The following is a 22,648-nucleotide window of genomic DNA, read 5'->3' as shown; positions in this document are numbered from 1 at the left end:
TAAAAGCATCTGCTAAATGATTAAATGTAAATCAGGCATGTGATCAGCTAGAGACAAAAACAGAAGGAAAATCTGACCACGCCCCAAGCACTTATTCCTAAAAATATACATTTTAGCACAAATATATAGATATATTTATATTGTGATAATACATACTGCTGTCCTGTAAAAATAAAAAAGCAGCATTTAATAATCATAACAATATAATATATTATAATAAAGTATATAGAAGTGTTATTATTATTAAAGTACCTGCCAAAAGTTTGGAAACATTACAATTATTAATGATTTTGAAATAAATATCTTCTGCTCATCAAGGCTGAATTTATTTTATCAAAATAAAGTAAAAAAAAAAAAAAAACAGCAATATTGTAAAATATTATTACAATTTTATTATATTATAAAATGTAATGTTATTCCTGTGATGCAAAGCAGAATTGTCTTCATCATTACTCCAGTTGTCAATTTTAGAAATCATTACAATTTATTTGACTCTCAAGAAACATTTCTGATTATTATCAAGGTTTAAAACTATTTTGCTGCTTCATATTTTGATCAACTTTATTTTTCAGGATTTTTTGATAAATATAAAGTTTAATGAACAGCATTTATTTGCATTTATCAAATATATTAATAAAATTTGTTAATGCATTTATTAAATATACAGTAAATCATTGTCTTCACTCACTTTTTATCATTTTCATGCATGATGAATAAAATTATTAATTTCTCTCTTTTTTAAATCTTATACAAATGTTTGAGTGGTATTGTTGACACAAAAATATTAAGCAGCAAAACTTTTTGTAATATTGATAATAATCAGAAATGTTTCTTGAGCAGCAAATCAGCATATTCGACTGATTTCTGAAGATCATGTGACACTGAAACTAAACGTTTCTAATGACGAATGCTGTGTTCCCAAATGCAAATGAAAGCGGCTCAAACCAAGCGCAGCGCAGCTAGCACTAACAGTGCTATAGGGCAGCTTTAAATACTGTACATGTGCAAAGAGAGACCTTTCGAGTCAAGCAGCTGGTTGGTGATGTTATATGTCTGGACTTTAGTTTTGTATTTTTCTGGGATGTATCCGAAATCGCCCCCTATACCCTCATTCACTATTCCCTACATTAGTCCACTCATATAGTTCACTTGAAGGAGTGAATGAAAACGAGTGAGTGAATTCGGACACTAAGTGCACCGGAAGGACTGCCGCTTTTTTTTTTAGTTAGCTTCATGTTAAATAATCATTTGATACGGGCAGCTCCAGTAGTAAGATTGAAGGATTTATCTAGAACTCAGTCACGGAAATTATGTATAAACCCTAATAGTCAATTTACAATTAATTTGTACCTGTGTTGTATTACGCCGTGGACGAGCGCTTTTAGAATGAATGGATGGATGATTCAGCTGTGGGCGCCATCTTCTGGTGAGACGTGGGAATTCATTCGGCGCGCGACTCTCATTGCATTCTGGGGATTCTCTTGCCGTTGAGTGTACATCGCTTGTACACTCGTTTTTGCGGTGCATTGTGGGATTGAATGAGTGCACTCGAGAACATTCACTATGGTTTCGAACACCACTTAAAATGGCTGTCCCCTCAAATAGTGCACTATTTGAGGGTATGGGGGGCCATTTCGGATACAGCCCTGGTTTTTCTGTCTGTTCCTGAGTTTCCTTATTTGGTTTTAGCTCCTAGCTTGTTCATTCTGTTACCTCGTTAAGTCATTATTAGTTAATCCCTGTCACCTGTGTTTTGCCTGAGTTTCTTCCTATTTAAAGTCCCTGTTCTGTTCAGTCCCGGTCGGTTATTGTTAATGTTACTAGTTCCTACTTTATGTTATTAAACCTGTCGTGTTTTGATATTCCTGTCTGCCTGTCTCTTGTTCTGCCTGCCTGGAGGAATCGTAACAGGTGAACAGTGCAGGATGATTTGTAGTGCATGAGCATGTAAACATACATATATAGAGTCTTTTGTGGGATTATGTACACGCAGCAGTGTGTGTAAGTGTCCATAGTGCACATAGAGGAGAGTGTGTTACTACAGGTGGTTTGTACAGGCCCCCTCACCTGTGTGTAGCACACTTCCAATTACACAAAAAAAGTTCCATACAGTTTTTTTCTTTGGTGTGGTAAGGTTGGGGGGGGGGGGGTGTTTGGGGTGGGGGGTGGCCCATGTTTCAGGAGGTAGGGGTTTGCATGGGGTTTCAGAGGGGTGCGGGGTGGTTTGAGTTCAGGGCTCTCACAGCCTGGGGGAAAAAGCTGTTGAGCAGTCTGGCGGAGCGGGCTCTGATGCTCCGGTACTGTCTTCCTGATGGTAGGAGCTGGAAGAGATTGTGGGAGGGATGGGTGGAGTCCTTCACGATGCTGTTGGTTTTGCTGGAGCATCGTGTAAGGAAGATGTCCAGGATGGGGAGAGGGGCACCGATGATCTTTGCAGCTGTGTTCACTGTCCGCTGGAGGGTCTTGCGGTCAGCAGCACTGCAGTTCCCGTACCAGACAGTGATGCAGCTGGTCAGCACACTCTCAATGGTGCCTCTGTAGAATGTGATGAGGATGGGTGGAGGGAGACTTGCTCTTTTCAGCCGGCGGAGAAAGTGTAGGCGCTGTTGTGCCTTTTTGGAGAGTGACATGGTGTTGGTGGTCCAGGTGAGATCCTCTGTGATGTGCACCCCCAGGAATTTAGTGCTGCTGACTCTCTTCACAGTCGAGCTGTCGATGGTCAGTGGGGGGGTGGTCAACGGAGTTTCTTCTGAAGTCCATCACAACCTCCTTTGTCTTCTCCACATTGAGGGACAGATTGTTAGTGCCACACCATTCAGCCAGCTGTGCCACTTCCTCTCTGTAGTGCGTTTCATCGTTGTTGCTGATGAGACCTACCACTGTTGTGTCATCAGCAAACTTGATGATGTGGTTGGAGCTGAACTTGGCAGTGCAGTCGTGGATCAGCAGTGTGAAGAGCAGCGGTGGGTAAGAGCCAGGTGGAGGGTGGAGGAAATTGCATCGTCCGTAGAGCGGTTTGGACGGTATGCAAACTGGAGCGGGTCGAGTGTGTTGGGGAGGCTGGTTTTGATGTTATGCATGACTAGCCTCTCAAAGCACTTCATCATGATTGGAGTCAGTGCTATGGGACGGTAGTCATTGAGACAGGACACAGGTGATTTCTTTGGTACCGGTATGATTGTTGTGGATTTGAAACATGTGGGGACGACTGCCTGACTCAGCGAGGTGTTGAAGATATCTGTTAGGACATCTGTCAGCTGTACAGCACAGTCTCTCAGAACATGGCCAGGTATGTTGTCAGGACCCGCAGCCTTGCGTGGGTTAATCCTAGATAGGGTCTTCCTTACGTCGGCTGGAGACAGACAGAGCGCCCGGTCGTTGGGAGGTGTGGGCAGTTTTTGTGCAGGTGTGTCATTCTGCATTTCAAACCGTGAATAAAAGTGGTTGAGTGCATCGGGGAGAGATGTGTCCTCATCACAGGCCTGTGGCGGGGGCTTGTAGTCAGTGATGGTCTGAATGGCTTGCCACAGGCTCCGTGTGTCTCTGCTGTCTGTGAAGTGGTTGTTGATTTTTTTGGGCATATGACCGTTTAGCTTTTTTGATGCCACAGGACAGACTGGCTCTTGCTGTTTTGAGGGCTGCTTTATCTCCTGATCTGAATGCTTCATCTCTGGTCTTTAGCAGCCCACGAACCTCTGCTGTCATCCATGGCTTCTGGTTTGCACGTGTGGTGATGGTCTTGGTGACTGTCTCATCATCAGTGCACTTCTTGATGTAAGCAGTCACAGTTTCAGTGTACTCATGCAGGTCTGTGTGGTTGTTGTAGGTGGCTGCCTCTTTAAACATGTTCCAGTCTGTGTCCTGGAAGCAGTCCTGCAGTGCTGAGGTAACATTGTCTGGCCATACTGTGATCTGCTTCTGAACCGGTTTGGTGAGTTTGAGAAGTGGTCTATATGCTGGGATTAGCATAACAGTGATGTGGTCTGACTACCCGAGGTGGGGGCGGGGTTCAGCCTTGTAAGCGTTCTTAACTGTTGTGTAAACAAAGTCCAGTGTGTTGTTTCCTCTTGTTGCAAAGTTCACATGTTGGTAGAACTTTGGCAAAACTGTCTTTAAGTTTGCGTGGTTGAAGTCACCGGCTATGATGAAAAAGCCGTCAGGGTTCACTGATGGCGCTATACAGTTCACGAAGCGCGTCCTTAGCGTTTGCACACAGGGGGATGTAAACCACGACAATAACAATGGCCGTGAACTCCCGCGGCAGATAGAACGGTCGACACTTCACAAACAAACTCCACCAGCGATGAACAGTGTTTTGATAATACCGCAGCATTGTTACACCAGTCTTTGTTGATATACACACACAAGCCACTTCTGTGGGTCTTACCAGACAGTGATGAATCTCTGTCCGCTCGGAAGCTGGTTAGCCCGTGCTGCTGAATGGCGGAGTCCGGGATGTTGTTGTTTAGCCATGTTTCGGTGAAAACAAACACACAACAATCCCTTGCCTCATGCCGTGTAGACTGACTGAGTTGAATTAAGTCCAGTTTGTTTTCCAGAGAGCGAGCGTTTGAGAGCATGAGTGTTGGAAGAGCCGGTCTTGAGGGGTTAGCTCTTAGCCTAGCTCGTATACCTCCGCGCTTACCGCGCTTCCGTCCTCTCTCACACCGCTTGCGACGCTGCCTTGTGCGGATAGTGTCAGTAGGCGAGGCCGCGGTCTCGAGGTCCGGCTCCAGCAGTAAACAAAGGCCTCGTAGCTTCTCAGTAGCCGCCGGCGAGAGTTGTTGTTCGTTTGCGTTGCCGATATCCAAAAGGCTTTAGCGATCATAGATGTGTTTTGGATTGATTTCCTTTTGAGCTAGCGGTAATTTTACACTATTTGGAGACAAACAGACGTCATTAAAAGACATAAAAGCACCGTCTTTGGGACCCGGAGCAGCCGCTGCGACTGATCGCGCCGCCATCTTGAGTCGAGGAATTCAACAAAAATCACAACAAAAGAAGCTGAGATTTTGTGTGAACACAAACAGGCAACATCTGACTCATAATGCGAGATTAAGAAAAGTTATCTTTTGGATAAATGTTTCTCCCTTGACTCATGATGCTTGGAATTCCGATGGGAATCAGATATATGTGTTTAGCTCTGAACTAGCTCTGTCTCCGCAACAAAGAAACTTACTTTTAGCTGCTATCACTGCTGCAAAGAAAATGATAATCAGTCGCTGGGTTCCTCCCCATTCAATGACCAGACGTGTATGGGGCTTATCTTTGCTGGACATTGTTTCTGTGGAACTATATACAGCTCTTATTCATGGAGCAAAGACAAAAACTTTGAAGAACTGGAGTGCCACTTTTGACATTGTTAAATCTTTTGTTTCTTCTTTTTGATGTATAATTTATTTTGAATTTATGTATGGTGTGGGTCTGCCTGGTGGGTGGGTTTTTATTTATTTTCGTATTTTTATAATAATAAAAATAATTGTTCACAAAAAAGATATGTTTAGACACAGGTCAGATGTTCAGATATCGAATATGTATCTGATTTAAAACCACATTTGGAAGTGGCTCAGAAAAGATGCAAAAAAATAAAAAAAAAATCATGTGCTGATTTTGTGACCCGTGTAACACGTGAGTAAAAAATCTGATTTGTTTATGCCAGTGTAAACGCAGCCTCACGAGTAGGACATCCTTCATCCTGCTAAAGCTTTGTCATATGCCAACGGTTTAGACTGAATCAAACCATCTGGCAGACTGATCTGTATTATTTCACGAATTATAGATGTCATAGACTCACAGATTCACCCCAGTCAAGCCAAACATTGGTTTCTAACTCGTTTATGTATCTTACGGAGCTAAAAAGCTTGTTTTTCAGTAATGCAAGGTCAGTCACGTACTTGACTCTGTGAAGCAGGTGATGGTTTAAAGATCTCTCGAACATCCGGGACACTGTACGGTTTGTTGCGTTTGCGTAGTGTCTGTTTGAGTGTCTCCACACGTCTCTCCACGGCGGCCGCTTGCGTTCGGGTCAGAGTCGACAGCAGAACGATGCTATCCTCGCCGTCTGAAGCGGATTCGTCGAACAGCGTCGCAAGCCCCGCCTCCATCAGCCACGCCTCCTCCTGCTCACCCTCTGCAGAACACAACACAACACAACACAAATATATCTGACCCTGCAGCACAAAAGCAGTCATCAGTAGCACAGGTATATTTGTAGCAACAGCCAACAATACATTGTATGGGTCACAATTATACATTTCTCTTTTATGCCAAAAATCATTAGGATATTAAGTAAACATCATGTTCCATTGAGATTTTCTGTAAATTTTCTACAGTAGATACATCAAAACTTAATTTTTGATTAGTAATATGCATTGCTAAGAACTTCATTTGAACAACTTTAAAGGAGATTTTCTCAATATTTAGATTTTTTTGCTCCCTCAGATTCCAGATTTTCAAATATTGTTCTAGCCTAACCATACATCAATGGAAATATTATTTATTCAGCTTTCAGATGATTATAAATCTCAATGTCAAAAAATTGACCCTTATGACTGGTTTTGTGGTCCAGGTCACATATGAAAGATAAGCCTGGACATTTCTGACACACAGCGCTGGGATTCACACTGACACTCGCTATTAAACTCAACCGCACTCGCTTTATTGTATTCTCCTCATGAATGATTTAAAACCTCTTATTAATCACACAAGCGGTGCAGTGACATATGTAGCATGTGTCACATTGTGTTATTTTCATCACAGTCGTGGTGAGGAGGAAGGCAATAATCCAGTTCTGACAGGAAACAGAAATATCTCCCCTTTCCGGTAACTTCACAATTTAGACACTCACAGAAGTTAAGGAAGTCGCAGTTTGTTTTTCCTTTAGGGGCAAGCAATTCCCACTGCTGTCGCTGATCTCTGTCTGTGGTTTTTATTGTTCTTCCTGTAAGTTAAGCCTATTGTTCTTACACATGGAGGAACATAAACATAGTGCCACATACAGTGCCTCTGAAAAGTTTTCAGTTTCATATGTTGAAAATATTTAAACCTATGTTTCCTGCAGGTACCATAACACAAAGGTGAGAGTGAGTTTAATACTTGTATGATGTGTGTGTCAGCAGTGTGACAGAGATGTAAGTGCAAGTCATGTTTTAATCTTGCTTCACGCAGCATGCTGAACTCAGCAGAAAACATGTTGAAAATGTACAAGAAACACATCAGTTACCACAATCTTTTGCAATATAGCCTTTTACATGGAGCAAGGCAAAATAATGGAGCGAATGACTCACCACTTGTTTGAAAATTTAAAAAAAAAATACTTCTGTTGGTTTTAATCCACACACAGAGACACAAAAACTGTCTAATTAATCAATCTGACTAAATCCAGATGATTTAAGGCATTTAAAACAGGGTTATTATTGTAAAACTAAAACCATAAAAATCTTAGGGAAAAAAAACACTTAAAGGAAACTTTATTTCATTAATTACTTTCAAATAATATTATACAACAAAATAACTAAATCAATTAAATTACCTAAAAACTGTACAGACATTAAAAAAGTTCAATTGATCAACTTCATATTTTTTCATATTATTATTATATAAATTATTATAATTATTTATTTTCTAAATATTTATTTCTAATTTACTGAATATTACATAATTTCATGTCACCAATTGTTATGCATGTTTTTACTACATATTACAATTCAAAATATTAACAAAAACTATAATAGTATGCCAATAATACTAAAATAATAATACTTATTATTTCAGCTGCATTATTATTATTATCATTATTATTACAGCTGAACTTTGGGCTTTATGTAGATTAATCATCATTTAAATTTAAATGTGATACTCCTCATGTGATTAGTTTTAATGACATCATGGTTTGTCATAATTCAACAGCCAATAATTATTTTAGGTAATACTTCAGTTTGGGGACCAATTCTCACTATGAACTAGTTGCTTGCATCACTAGCAAATTGTCTGTGTATTAGTACATATAAAGCACATATTAATGCCTTATTCTGCATCATATTATAGATTCCTCAATCCGACCCCATACCTAAACTTAACAACTACCTAACTATTAATAAGCAGCACATTAGGAGGCAAAAGTTGTAGTTAATAGTTAGTTAATGGAGGGAATTGGTCCCCCAAACTGAAGTGTGACTCTTTTGTAGTTTTATGTTCATTTTTGAAGGCAGTCTTTAATGAAATGTGACCCTGGAGCACAAAACCAGTCTTAAGTCTCTGGGGTATATTTGTAGCAAAAATACATTGTATGGGTCAAAATTATTGATTTTTTTTATGCCAAAAATCATTAGGATATTAAGTAAAGATCATGTTCCATGAAGAGATTTAGTACATTTCTTACCGTAAATATATTAAAACTTCATTTTTGATTAGTAATATGCATTGCTAAGAACTTCTTTTGAACAACTTTAAAGGAGATTTTCTCAATATTTAGATTTTTTTGCTCCCTCAGATTCCAGATTTTCAAATAGTTGTATCTCAGACAAATATTGTCCTATCATAACAAACCATACATCAATGGAAAAATTATTTATTCCGCTTTCAGATTATGTATAAATATCAATTTCGAAAAATTGACATGTGACATGTGGTCCAGGGTCACAAATAATCCAGAAATGGTCTTATTTTCTGTACAGAGCTGGCTCTGTCAGGTCTGATGGTAGTTGACCCTTGTATTGCAGTTAAAGAGCCCCTATTATGTATTTTTGAAAATGATCTTTCATGCAGTGTGTAACAGTGTGTAAGTGAATGAAAACATCCTGCAAAGTTTTATATCTGAAAGTGCTCCGTGTATAAAGTTATTGTCTCTCAAAAGAAAGAGTCGTTTTTAAAACGAATCGCAAGCCGTCTCGTGTTGAAGTCAACATGAAACATTAGCATATTGCCGCACACTTGTTGGTCTTTTAGCGTTGGTCTGAATGAAAATGCAAATTCATTCTTTGCCATTAGGTGCCGCTTTTGGAGCTGTTTCCCTGGTAACGCTGTACACAAAGCAGCACTGCGCTCACAAACACTGCTTTATCAGGCATTACTGGCGAGATGAGATGAGACCAATCAACCAATCACCGCAGATTAGCGTCACGCAAACGAGGGGTTTGGAAAAATGAAACGTTGAGCGAATCGTTTGGGAGTCGTTGAGCAAGTAAGGTAAAAATAAATGCATATTATAAGACACTGAAAGTGTTTTTTGTCCTTGCATGCATGTCAACCTGTTGTTGGGGACTCCCAAAACCAAAATATGAACCTTTCATTACCCATAACAGGGCCACTTTAACGCAGTGCGGACAGGCGCGTCTTACCATCAGCCACCTTCAGCTGCAGGTCCTCCTGCGTCTCTGCGTCTCCGCTGCACTGGATGATCTCCACCTCTTTGAAGTAGTCCAACATGGCCTGCTCGTCCAGAGAGTCCTGGGAGCTGCAGCGCTGGTATGGTGCTTTCCCTGAGCTCGAACCCAGAGCCGCACCGGCCGCTTTCCCCCGCTGGACATTATACTGGCCGGTTCTGCGGCTGCGTGAACACAGAGAAAGAGACAGAGGTGTGAAATACACCACATCATCATCACATTCAGATGCTTTAATCACACTCATGCTCAGACCATCGCTGCGGTCTCAAACCCAAACACCAGCACTTCTCCGTTTGCACTGGACTCAGTGAATCATCAGCGTCTGGTTATAGTCTGGAGGAAATGTATTTCTAATGATGGAAACTTCATGATTGTAATGATCATTTCTGTTGACTGATATTCAGCACCTAGAGCTCGGGGCCATTTTTAAACCCTGAACACCAAGATTGCAAGATCTTTATTATAATGTTTCTTACAAGACAAATATTACATGGCTCATCAGGCTCAATTTTTTGTTTCATATTTGTGTACATTCTTTTTTTATCCTTATTTCTGAATTTTGGTGAAGCAAAGTTTGCACTAGAGATGCAACTAAACATTATGCATTTATGTTTGTATGTATTTATTTATTCAAAATCTAAAAATGCTTAGACTAAATATTAAAAAATATAATTTTGAAAATTATTAAATATTAATAATATTTAATAAGTTTGCACGAGGGATGCAACTAACAATTATGTAGCCCATTTAAAAATGATTAATTTTATTATATTATTTATTAAAATGTTATTCCACGTCCTGCCCAATGTTGTCATTCAAACGATGTCTGATATGTCCAATGCAAAGAAATACAGTGAATGTATCTATGCTGTTAAGCACCAATTAAATTTTTCTAATCATTTGTAATGTAGACGTTAAATTGAATCTATATTAAAAATGATAATAAAGAAAAACAAAAGCACAGACTAAATGTTACCTGATACAAGGTAGGAGAAACACACATATTCACTCATCTGAACACTGTAATTATATTACATTTATACTCCATTACATCACTCCCTTTGCTGTTACTGCTCTAGAAAAACACCAGTACTTAAGAAACCTTGACTAGCATTATACTGTAAGTGGACTTCAGGGAGAAATGCTACAACAGTGCAGAATATGACTCTTTGAGCCGTTCTTCTCATTCGATGCATGACACAGCAGGCATGAAGAGTCCCGCTGCTCACCCCGCCAGAGGGATCGAGTCCGGAAGCGAGAAAAATAAGCCTCTGTGCTATAAGGACATAAAGATGCCATTGTCAGGCTGATTGTGTGAGGCAGGATGGTTTAAACATGCTGCTTTATTCCCTCTCAGGATGAGCGTATGAAAAAATGCTCAAAGCTCAGCACTCTTCACTGGACACAGAACTACTGGACGTCGTGAAGCAGGTCATATCTGAGATTTCAGTACAGTGAGGGTATAATGGGGCGTCTGGAAAACGGTGAGTGAGCAGAACTGTGCTGCCAGGGACTCTCCAGTTTCTGGGTCACGGCCGCTTTAGGACTGAACCCGTAACTGTGCGTTACTGGCCAGTGGTGGACAAAGTACACAAATCAAGAGCTTGAGTAAAAGTGCACGTATTAATAAAATATTACTCCACTTGATGTATTGAGTACTCCTTTTCATTTTTACTTGAGTAAAAGTACAAGTAGCTTTTAATTTTTAATGTACTTAATTATTAAAGGTAAAAAGTACTGATTGATGATCATTTGAATCTGTGAGTTGTTGACTTGAGACCAGTGTTAATTTTGACAGCAAATTTTGATTCAGTTTTAGTCATATGAATTGTATTAGCTTTAGTCGACTAAACACTGAAAAAAATGAACATAGCAGGTCTTTGGAATGACATAAATGAAGCATGCATACAACACAATTCATTTATATTTCTGTTGTGAACATGCTTTAATCCAATTGTTCATATTGAGCGCTGAATGTACACATTTCTCTCACGTTGATTGAAATTGACTGAATCTAAAACTGAAATCAATGTAATTAGGTTTTGACACAACCGGGGCACTCCAGAGCAGATGGTGGCGGTATTGCATCATTGAGAGGGATGACAAACTGCCATAAAAAAAAGAAATTGAATTGAGCGCCAAACTGTGAAAGATTCAGCAGCTGAGCCAACAGTCGCCTCAAGTTCAATAATTTGTCTTATACTTGTTTTGAAGTAGGCGATACCCATTTTCGTAATGTATAACAATTACAATGGCCAATTACCAACACTTTAACACTCTCTGCTAGTTCATTAAGCATCAACAGCCCGTGGACAACAGTAGGCCTTAAAAAAAAAGTAGTGATTTTTCATTAAAGCAAATATACTTTCCTCAGTTAGTCAGTAAATTGAAATGTTGCTGACCGTGTGAACTGGCCTTCCATTTTAATCCCCATTTATCATAATCAGTGTCTCTGAACAAGCTGTTCACAGAATCTGTACAATGTGATGTCATTTTGCACAGGCTCCTCCCACGACTGTTGACAGACAATGGTGTATTAGCATTATTCAAGTAAGAAATGTCTTATTACAGCTACAGAAGTTGTTCAGTCCAGGGCAGTGAGTGATTTTCTGCTTTTATTTTATTGTTTTGGTCATATTAACAGTGTAGACAGCAGTAAATACTGTAAATTACGCTGCTTTCACTTAATAAGGGGCAGTCGTGGCCTAATGATTGGCTTCATCACTCTGTCTCCTCTCCACCAGTAAGCTGGTGTGTGGTGGGCGTTCTGGCGCACTATGGCTGCCGTCGCATCATCGAGGTGGATGCTGCACATTGGTGGTGGTTGAGGAGATTCCCCCCCTTCTATGTAAAGCGCTTTGAGAACCCAGAAAAGCGCTATATAAATGTAACTAATTATTATTATTATAATAATGGATAGAGTGTCGGACTTGTAACCCGAAGGTCGTGGGTTCGAGTCTCAGGTCCGGCAGGGATTGTAGGTGGGGCAGTGAGCCCCACCCATTATCCACCCTCAATACCACGACTGAGGTGAGACCCTTGAGCAAGGCACTGAACCCCCAACTGCTCCCCGGGCGCCGCAGCATTGGCTGCCCACTGCTCCGGGTGTGTGTTCACTACTGAGTGTACACTTGGATGGGTTAAATGCAGAGCACAAATTCTGAGTATGGGTCACATACTTGGCCACACACCACTTCCCCTTTCCTAATACACAGATCTAATATAAACATGCAATTTCTTTCCCAGCTGTTTTCTTTCTCAGACATAACAGACTGTGTTTTTGTAACTCGTATTTTTAACAAACTTGTTTGTCTTCATCAATTTGATAACAAACACGCGCTGCAAATGCTCACAACTCAAACAAATAAAGAAACGAGCTGCAAATATAAATATAGTTCATTTTAATTTTGTTGAGGTAATTTTGTTGTGGTTTGAGCTACTTTTGTGTTTCTTTATTTGTGTTGTGAGGATTTGCAGCGTGTTTTGTATTTGGTTGTGTTGCGAGTATTTGCAGCACATGTGCTGTCAAACTGAAGAAGATGTTTTATTTTGCTGGTGCTTTTACTATTTGCATGTGTTTTCTGAAGTTGCAGCGCGTTGAGCTCTCTCGGCCACCGTAGATACGGCTTTAAAACACTTTTTCAGCAAGATAGACATGATAATCAAAACCAAGCAGATGTTTTTTAGCAGAGTATCTGAGGTAGGAGGAGTAAAGACACAACCCTATTCTGGAAAAGGGGGCGGGGAGCAGCAGTTAATTTGCATTTAAAGAGACATGCATTAAAACAGTGTGTTTCTGCTTCCACTCAATATAGGCATTTTCAAAATGATGTAATAAATGATCTGTGGGGTACTTTGAACTGAAACTTCACAGACACATTCTGGGGACACCTGAGACTTATATTACATCTTGTAAAAAGGGTCATAATAGGTGCCCTTTAAGAGTACACTAGCATATAACAACTACCAAATGTAACTTCATGCAGTCTTTAAACAGAAAAAGACGCCACCCAGCCAGAACAAATCAAACATTTACTCTTTAACAAATCACACTTCTTCACATTGGTTGAGGTGAAATTGCATTTGCAGCCAGTCAAATAAAAGTAGCTAATATTGACATGTGAAAGCAGTCACAGTAAACACATGCATCTCAAATGAAACAAGAGGAATGCTTTTTCCCCTTGCATTTCTTCAACAACCCTTCCTCTGTCATAAATGTGGATGACGCTCGGTTGATGGTTTAGCTATTAACCGTGGGGAACGGAGCGGTCGCTACATGCTAAAGGTCAGACAGCACACAGAGCATTGCAAACGAGTGAAACCCGTGCCCTTGGCCGCAAATAAAGAAAGAGAAAGAGGAAAAAAAGGGTCAAGCGCCACCGTATTTCTCGTTTTATATACACAAACAAAAGAGGCAGAGCAGCAGACAGAACACTAATGTGTGTCGCAGTCTGAAGTTCAGCAGTTAAGACTCAATGGAGTCGAGTTGAGGGGCAAAAGCAATGCAGGAGTATGGGCTGCTATGACGACCAAAAGCATACCTGTGGAATGTGGCTGCTTGGAGACGGTGAGCGGCCATGTAGTGTTTCAGACAGAGAGGACGTGTGCATTCATGTTCAACTGATGAAATCGGTCTAAAAAGTGAGCTTTTGAATCACATTTAATGTGCATAATGCATTGCATTTCAAAGTGAAACTGAACATTCATCACAATATGATGATAGAGGATGGTACAGCATGGAATTTATTTTCACCTGTATTGCTTATGATGGTTATAAATGACCTTTGCCCCCCTTTTTTTCCATGAGGTGCTCTTTTGAATTGACATTGCAGGAATTCCCCCAGTGATGTGTTGTTTTCTCATTTTATTGTCTTATGTTATTTTTATCTTCTTTTTTCCCAAATAAGGGAATTTGTATAGTTGAATACATTATGTGGGTCAAAAAGCACTATTACTGTTTACCATGGTATTCAAAGCAATGAAACTGGTACTACATTGGTGGTACATTTTTAATGTTAAATGTTATGTAATGTAGAATGCAACCTACAACTTTCATTTTGGGAAACTATACATGATGCATATTGTGTTTTTGTGTTGCAGAATATTCTGTTTCACCCCTATTAAAATGTGGAAAGTTGGAAAAATAGGAAAGTTGAGGCATTTAATTTAGCATCAAATATGGTAAACCCAGAAGGTCACACTTTTCAGTTTTCATGCTTATTAATTCTGAATAAAAATAAAATTAAATGCATGAATAAGTATGTAGTCAAGGACAGAGTGCAAGCATGCGTGTCTAATATAATTCAATATTTTTAGCTAAGTAGAATCATGACTATTTTAATTCTAGTGTGGTCATTGGCCAAGTCTAAATCTATTAAAGTTCACAGCTGATAGCATTTTAATAACAGCACTTTTTGTTAACTCTTTACCACACGTATTAAAAGTAATAATTTAAAAAGCACACCATTTTAACTCTATTTTGGCTTTGTTCAGAAAGTATTGTGAAAGTAGCGCGTATCAAACCGAATCATGACACGAGTGAATCGTACACCCTACATTTTAGTGAATAAGGGTCGTTATTTCACTAGCGTATTACCAATTTAATAGTAAGAATTATTTGCTTTTATTCTTTTTCCATCTTTGCATGTGTTTGTTTGGGTAGTTCAGACATGTGTACTGCTGTCTGCATAAAGAAATCCACTTTCCATGTGTGTGAAACATTCAAAATAAACACTTTCCCTCGTGTTTTAGATGGAATAAGATTCTAATTTTCACCACGCATTTACATTTCATAATCAACACAGCTGCACATAATGGCAGTTTAGCACTGGTTGACTCAGCAGCTGGTCTCTGGGGATGCAGGTGATTTTAGAGTTCACACTGCTCTACAGGAAACAAGTCTGTTTTTGGCTATGGAATATGAGTTGGGCTTCCTGATCCTGCGGGAAACACTCTCAAATCCTGCTGCTGTGTCTACAGGAACGGCTCAAAATCTGGGTTTGGCCAGACTTGAGTCGGAGCGAGATCTGAGCCGAGGAGCACAGCGGTCTGATACAAGAGTGTGAACTTTATACTGTGTGTGTATTTGATGCTCAGCTTAGTTTATCACATCTTCATGTCAAATGCCCAAACACGGCTGTGCTGATCAAACTCCCAGCCGTCAGAGTTTACAGGTCTCAGCACGCTCAGTGCCGTGAGTGGAAACTATTTCCTGCCTACCGTTGTTTCCTGCAGGAAGAATTTAAAGCCGATTCTCAGTGACTGAATTGATATGCACATGCAGCATTTTGTGACCCTGGACCACAAAACTAGTCATAAGGGTCAATTTTTCGAAATTGCTGAATAAATGCGCTTTCCATTGATGTATGGTTTGTTATGATAGGACAATATTTGTCTGAGATACAACTATTAGAAAATCTGGACGCTGAGGGTGCAAAAAATCACCTTTAAAGTTGTTCAAATGAAGTTCTTAGCAATGCATATTACTAATCAAAAATGAAGTTTTGATATATTTACTGTAGGAAATTTACAAAATATCTTCATGGAACATGATCTTAATATCCTAATGATTTTTGGCATAAAAGAAAAATGTATAATTTTGACCCATACAATGTATTGTTGGCTATTGCTATAAATATACCCAGCGAGGGTCACATATTCTAATTTACATGAAACACTTCATATGAGCATCCACATATTACACGTAATCTCAGCTTTTATACTTTCAGGTGAACTTTCCAAAAGGTGCACAAGAGCTGTGTACTGTGTCAATGGAAAAGAGATAAAGGCCCGGCTATGATAACGCTTGTTGATTTTGTACCGTTATCCGCAGTGTGTACACTGCTGTATGTGTTACTAGACATGACAGTCAAGAGGCATCATCATCAGAGGCATCATCATCACTCACAATGAGCACAAAGCATGCAGCGCACGCTGAATTAAAGATTCATTATGCAACTGTACAGCCATACAGGACAGTCTAATGATGTTTACCAGGTCAGCACAGGTTAAACCATCAACACACACACTCCTCATGGGACATTTTCCTTACAGATCTCATGAACTACATCTGCACGAAGAGACAATGACCCCAGAATTACCTGATGATACTGTATGTTCATTACAGTGATGCCTCACACTGACTGACACAGAGTGTCCTAAAATCAAAACTCACTTGTTTTATTTCTATACGTCTTTAACTTTATACAAGCTCTTTATTCCAAAGATACTACAAGTTAGTCTGTGTATTCAGTAGCTGTAATGCATTGTAAGTTGCTTCAGAGGTATTGCAAGTATTGCATACAACAAAAATAAAACAGTGCATTGACATAAAAAAGGAAATTTACCTTTGGTACTTGAGTACTTTTAAATGCAAGTACTTTCACTTGTAATGGAGTAATATTTGACCAGCAGTATCTGTACTTTCGCTCAAGTAATGGACAGCTCCACTCACATAGTTAGGACCCTATGAAATGCTTTATTTTTTCTCAGCATGTGTTTTATTGTTACCAAATTCTGTATTTTAGCATGTCTAAATATTTATATGCATAAAAACTTAAAAACATCCTCAGAAATTCTGTGTTGTGTTTAATTTTTTTCTGGTTATTAAATGAAGGCATAAAACATTAACTTAATTTATATTTATTTACATTTATATATTTTATTTATATAATTATTGAAAATTAAACAAACTTTTTTTAGCAAACAATGGGGATTTACTATTAAAATTAAAACATGGAAGAAATGTGTGATTATTCCTTGAAAAATAAAGTACAGAGGTGCAGAGAACAAAGAATTCATATTTAAATATTCTTTTTGGGGCTTAATATTCAGATACTTGTCCATTTTGGGATTTGATTCAAGTGTAATGACCTACTTTTGATTAAATCATTCAAAACTTGACGAATTTTGTCGTGAGAATCCGTGTTATACAGTAAATTACAGTTTTATAGCTGGATTCCACGATTCTGTCTGAGTTTTTCGCATCGCGGAAACCACAGGGCCCTACACAGTATTCAGTTACAGGTGCTGTATGTAATTAGTTTGACTGTGTTTAAGTATAGAAACACTATAACATGTGTGCAGACATTTAAGAAACATGATACAGTACCTTTCTTAACGCTGCAGTCAGTTATTCTGCTTTGAAATGAGTGTTTTGTGTCAGAATGTCTGTTTTTGTTTTGGTCAGTGTGACTCCGCCCACTGAGAGTTTAACCAATAGTATTTTGACACCCGTGTTGCCAGGTCGGCTGAAAACACAGCGCATTGCAGCCATGGAAGAGTATTTTGTTCTAAGGCTCTATGAAATCACAATCTCTTTTTTTTTCCTTACTAAATTCTGTTTTAAATTTACTGGATTCAGTTTAATAGTTTAATGACCTGTCTAATCAATTAAATTAATATAATTTGAACTTTTCGCAATAATAAGGTTGTGTGAATTTTTTTTTTTTTTTTTTTTTATTCTATGTTGTTTGTTTGAATTTTTCTGGGTTTATAGTTAAATTGACATTTCTTACCCGGGTAATCAAATAAAGGCCTAAAACATTAACAATTCATTAATCTTTCACAATGTAGTCAAATGAAAATTTCACAAATTATTTGGCAAACAAAGTTCTGCACAACAGAGAAAAAATGTGTGATTTTCTCAGGGCACTTTTGTCTGGCAGTTCTCATCCAGTGGGCTTCATTTTTTATTTAGTTCATCATGTAAGAGTTAATCTCCCAAAAACAGAAAGGGTTATACTGTATATCACTCCAAAAACAAAATATCATATCATATTTTGAAGAGAGAGAGACGTCATTGGACTTCCTGACAACTACCCAGCAATGCTAAATATCACTGAGGCTGCATTACAGCAATGAACATCATCCGTGGGGAAACTGTCATCATAGCAATGTCACCACACACAAAATGTTAAATAGGAAAATATCAGTTTTCCTTTGATTTTGGGCTGAACTATGACATAAATTTGCAGCTTTGGATGGAAACCTGGCTTAACTTGTGTGCAAAATTGGATTATTGCATGAAACATTTGCAAATAAGCACTGTTTCCATCCAACAAGTCAAAGAGAACAAAATAGTCACTTCCTGATAAACTGGTACTAAATATAAAAGTAGGAGAACTCACTGAATATAATATTTTTTATAATAAATAACTTGTGCCTCAGAGCGAGCAGACGAAACAATAAATGCGGTCGTTGCTTTTGAAGGTGGATGCCTGCTGTTTGGGAACGCAGTTGTGTAAGAAAACTATACAGAAATACTTTAATGACAGATTAGCTCGGGCATTTCAGAACGACCATGACAACATTTCAGATGCTGTGCAACGCAATCAGTCCACTGGTTAGTCAGGTTTTGCCATCCCATTGCACAAAGTCACATGCCTTTTTTGATGTGCATGGAAGAATTTATTTGCAAAATGCATTCCCATTATTCGCATCAACCCTTTTTCACACAATTCAAAAACCACCTCAAGCGAGCACAAAATCTTTTGTGAATTAAGGGATTTTTTTCCCAAGATTTGGTGTTTCCATCACTCCTTTCTGATGCCATACTTAAAAATGTGCATAAAAACAGGGTGATGGAAACATAGCTATAGACAAGTCTTTGTGGGATTCACCCAAAAAGTCCAATGTTAGATCCAAATATAGAAGTGTCTTGTTTAAACATGCTTCTTCCATGCTGAATCTAAACTACCGCTCTGTCTGCAAACAACCAGCAAAACGCAGATGCTTGAGCAAGCAGGCCAGTTGGCAGAGCAGACCCACAAACACTCAAACAAAGACCCACACACACACACACACACTCAGAAACCTCGTCCTCAGGCAGCGTGAGCCGCTGAGCTCCGGCCGGCAGAATCCATGAGGGAATTCTGCTCGCAGCTGCTGAACGAGGAAGACACCTGCGCTCCATCTGAGGACACAAATAACATCCCGCTTCACGAGGCCTTCAGACAGTTTGTGTTCAAACTAGTCACCGACCGACGTGGGGCTTTCAGTGATGCATCATCATCAAAGCTGTTCAAATATGATGTAAATGGCTGCAGTGACAGCCGCAAAATCAGCAGCTGTGGCTGCCAGAACTTTACCGTAAAAGATACAGTAGCAACATTTTATAGTTTTATGGATTGTATTTAAATTTACAGCAAAAATATATATAGTTCAATACCTGACAAAACGCAGATGGTAATGAGAGGAGGTAAATACTAGAAGGTGTCATTCACACAAACACTAAACACCATCATAGTAACATGCATGACAGTAAAATAATGCAATAAACATTACGTTAACAACATAAAATGTAGATAAGACAAAAACTAGAGGAATGTAATAATTTAAATGAAAAACCATTCAAGTGTCACACAGGGAATTCTGGGGACGTCAATTTATGTTTTTTTCCACACTGTAAAAAATTACCGTGATTTTAACCGTAAAAAACTGTGAAAATGCTACAGTAACAACCTGTTAAATGGTTAATGGTAAGTAAAAACCTGTTAAATGTTAATGGTAAGTTCCTGTAAAATTTAAACTGACATTCCCAGAATTCCCTGCGGTGCATTTCAAATTTTGTTTGAATTTGATGTTATTCTTTGAAATAACAATGTTTCTTAGTTTATTCTTATCAGTTATGTTTATTAGGGTTGTATGTTACATCTAATGTTGTTAAATGAATGTTTATTGCATAATTTCAGTTTAATGTGTCTCACCATGTTGGTGCTTAGTGCTTGTGTGAATATATGTTATTATTTAAAAGTTGCTTGTTATTGGTGGTTTTGTGATTGGTTTTGGTTCATCATGTGACTTTCTCATCATCACCTGCATTTGGTGTTTATCAGTGTATTTCAAAAGTACAAAACAGATATCAGTACTTCAATAGGTTGGTATATTAACATTATAGCAGTTAATGGAATTACAGTATTTAACTGTAAATTTAAGTTAAAACCGTAAAACCTAAAATGTTGTTACTATATTTGTACGGTAGAATTCCTGCAACCATAGCTGCCGGTTTTTTACCGTAAATTTTACAGTTTTTTTTTTTTTTTTGTTTTTTTTACAGTGCACAGTTTACTGTAAAATTACATGAAATGTCCCATTCAAATAATCAGAGTTTTTGACCATATATTGTAAGGGCATTTACCATTAACCAATGAAAAGTCTTTAACCAGAGCATTTTTACAGTGTTTTCCCTGCTGCATAAATTACAAACATCTTCACAAGTTGAGTTTGAGTCAATGAACTCTAGTTCAAGTCCAGGATTAAGTTTGTAGACCATCATATTTTGGTTTTGTACTAAAACAGTTATCTTAATAGCACTTAACTTGTAATGTTGAGTAAGCCAACTCAGTATACGCAATGACAGATAATTAAGCTTAAGTGTCCTCTTGTGCCTGTATTCACACTACTAAAAAAATAAATAAATAAACACTTAAAAAGCCTTTGAAAAAGCTGTCTGTAGATTGTAGATAATCACATCTATTAACTGGCCACGCTGACGTGGTTATGGCAGATTATCCACTGACAGCCTTGTCAACTTTAAACATTTAATATTTGGATTGAATTTTAATTTAATATTTTGGTGCATTTCATTTCCATTTATGCATTTAAGTAGAAGTTTTTATTTAAAGTGACTTACAAATGAGGAACAACAACAGATTCATCATAAAGAGGCATTAAACGCAAGAAGTGCTGGTAATATGAAGTTTCAGACATTGTTTAGAATGGAACAATCTAGAACAGGGATTAGGCACAACTGAAAGCAACAACTTAATTTCAGGAATATAACATAAATCGTATCACTGCAATTCACTGCAACAAGAGGCTTATTTTACTAGTCTTGTTTCTAGTCAAAATATCTAAAAACTCATAATTAAGATGCATTTACTAGATAAGCAAAATTACATAACATGCTTAATCTTGTTTCCGGGGTGCATTTTGCTTAAAATAAATAAATATCTGCCAGTGTTTCAAGAATATTTTACTTCCCCCACTGGCAGATAATCGTACTCTTTTAACCCTGGAAACAGGACTAAACGTCTTGTGTCATTTTGCTTGTCTAGTAAATGCATCTTGTTTAGTTTAGTTAAAGATCTGCTGAGAACTGAAGGGTTGTAGTTGAATTAAACGAATAATACTGGCCGATATATCGGTCAGTCGATACTTAAAACAGCTCATATAGCAGTGATTAAAGCTCTCTGATACTACAAGATCCCTCAAAAGACCACCTACATATTAAACATAACCCAACCATCCAATTCAACCCATTATCAGGTTACCAAACTGACCAGCAGCTGTGCACCTGATGAACCCCTGCAGAGTAAACAGCTGAGGCTCGGACCCGTGTAAAGCGGTCTAGTGCTGGGTGTCGACACGCAGTTGCTATAACCAGTCATAATAAATGCGTTGAAGCGAGTCCTCACCTCGCTCCTGGAAACTCGGTTTGTTCTGTGCTGCTGATAGCTGGTAAGGCTTCGCTGTTGCTGGTGTAGGCGGTTAACACGACGCCCTGCTCGTCCTGCTGGCGACTCATCTTTAGCGCTGCATCATCGGGAAAGTTTCGGTGTAACTCTCCTCTAACAACATGACTAACCAGAGCCGTACAGCTCCGCCCCCGGCGGCGACGTGATGACCAATCCTAGTGCGGGGAAGAGTCGGCTAATGAATATTAATGACGTTAAGTAACGCTGACCGAACACGCCTTGCTGATTGGTTGAAATGCAGACTTTCTTTAAATGAGCAGGCTTGGTTCATGAATATTAATAACTTTACATAACCCGACGTTCCAGAAAAGGTTACTAGGCAACCTACGTAACGTAAATAATATACATTAGATATGTCTTTAGCGGAACAGAAATTAATTCAGAGAATGACGCGGGGCGGAGACTTATATTTATTTTTATTTTTTTATATATATATATTTATAATTTTTTTTTAAATGTAACCGGTTGTAAAACTGAAATCTATAATATTTTTAAATTTGACTTTAGTAAACTTCAGTCAGCCCCTCGAGAGATTAAGTCATATTTTGACACTGTTGCACAGAGCATCCCCAGTGATTTACCTAAGCTTGTATCTCAGATGCTTATTGATGTGTATTAATTTAACGACCTTGGTTCCATTCATTAATTATGGCACCTCATGTCTAAAACAGTCAAGTTGATGTGAAAAATAACTTTGAAATAAAGCAATATTCTGTGAGGCTGAATTTCAGTACAGTTGTTTCATGATTATAAATGAGATGAAACCGAAAATAAGGCAAGCTCACACCT

The 22,648-nt window shown here is 38.5% G+C and overlaps 1 protein-coding gene across 1 annotated transcript in view; it reads right to left on the bottom strand.

Moving 5' to 3' along the window:
* Positions 1–21,992, bottom strand: part of LOC306844120 (rho GTPase-activating protein 18-like) — a 38,896-nt gene extending 16,904 nt beyond the window's left edge. Inside the window, exons 1-3 of the mRNA XM_079376041.1 lie at positions 21,800–21,992; positions 9,339–9,547; positions 5,895–6,130 (exon numbers count right to left, since the gene is read on the bottom strand). Of these exons, the coding sequence (XP_079232167.1) occupies positions 5,895–6,130; positions 9,339–9,547; positions 21,800–21,909 (555 nt within the window). The 5' untranslated portion in view covers positions 21,910–21,992. The remainder of the gene's footprint in view (positions 1–5,894; positions 6,131–9,338; positions 9,548–21,799) is intronic.
* Positions 21,993–22,648: the final 656 nt, after the last annotated feature.

The sequence above is a fragment of the Barbus barbus genome (genome assembly GCF_936440315.1).
Source record: "Barbus barbus genome assembly, chromosome: 24".
Lineage (NCBI taxonomy): Eukaryota > Metazoa > Chordata > Actinopteri > Cypriniformes > Cyprinidae > Barbus > Barbus barbus.
The sequence above is the reverse complement of the archived record's forward strand: the minus strand, read 5'-3'. Positions and strand labels throughout refer to the sequence as shown.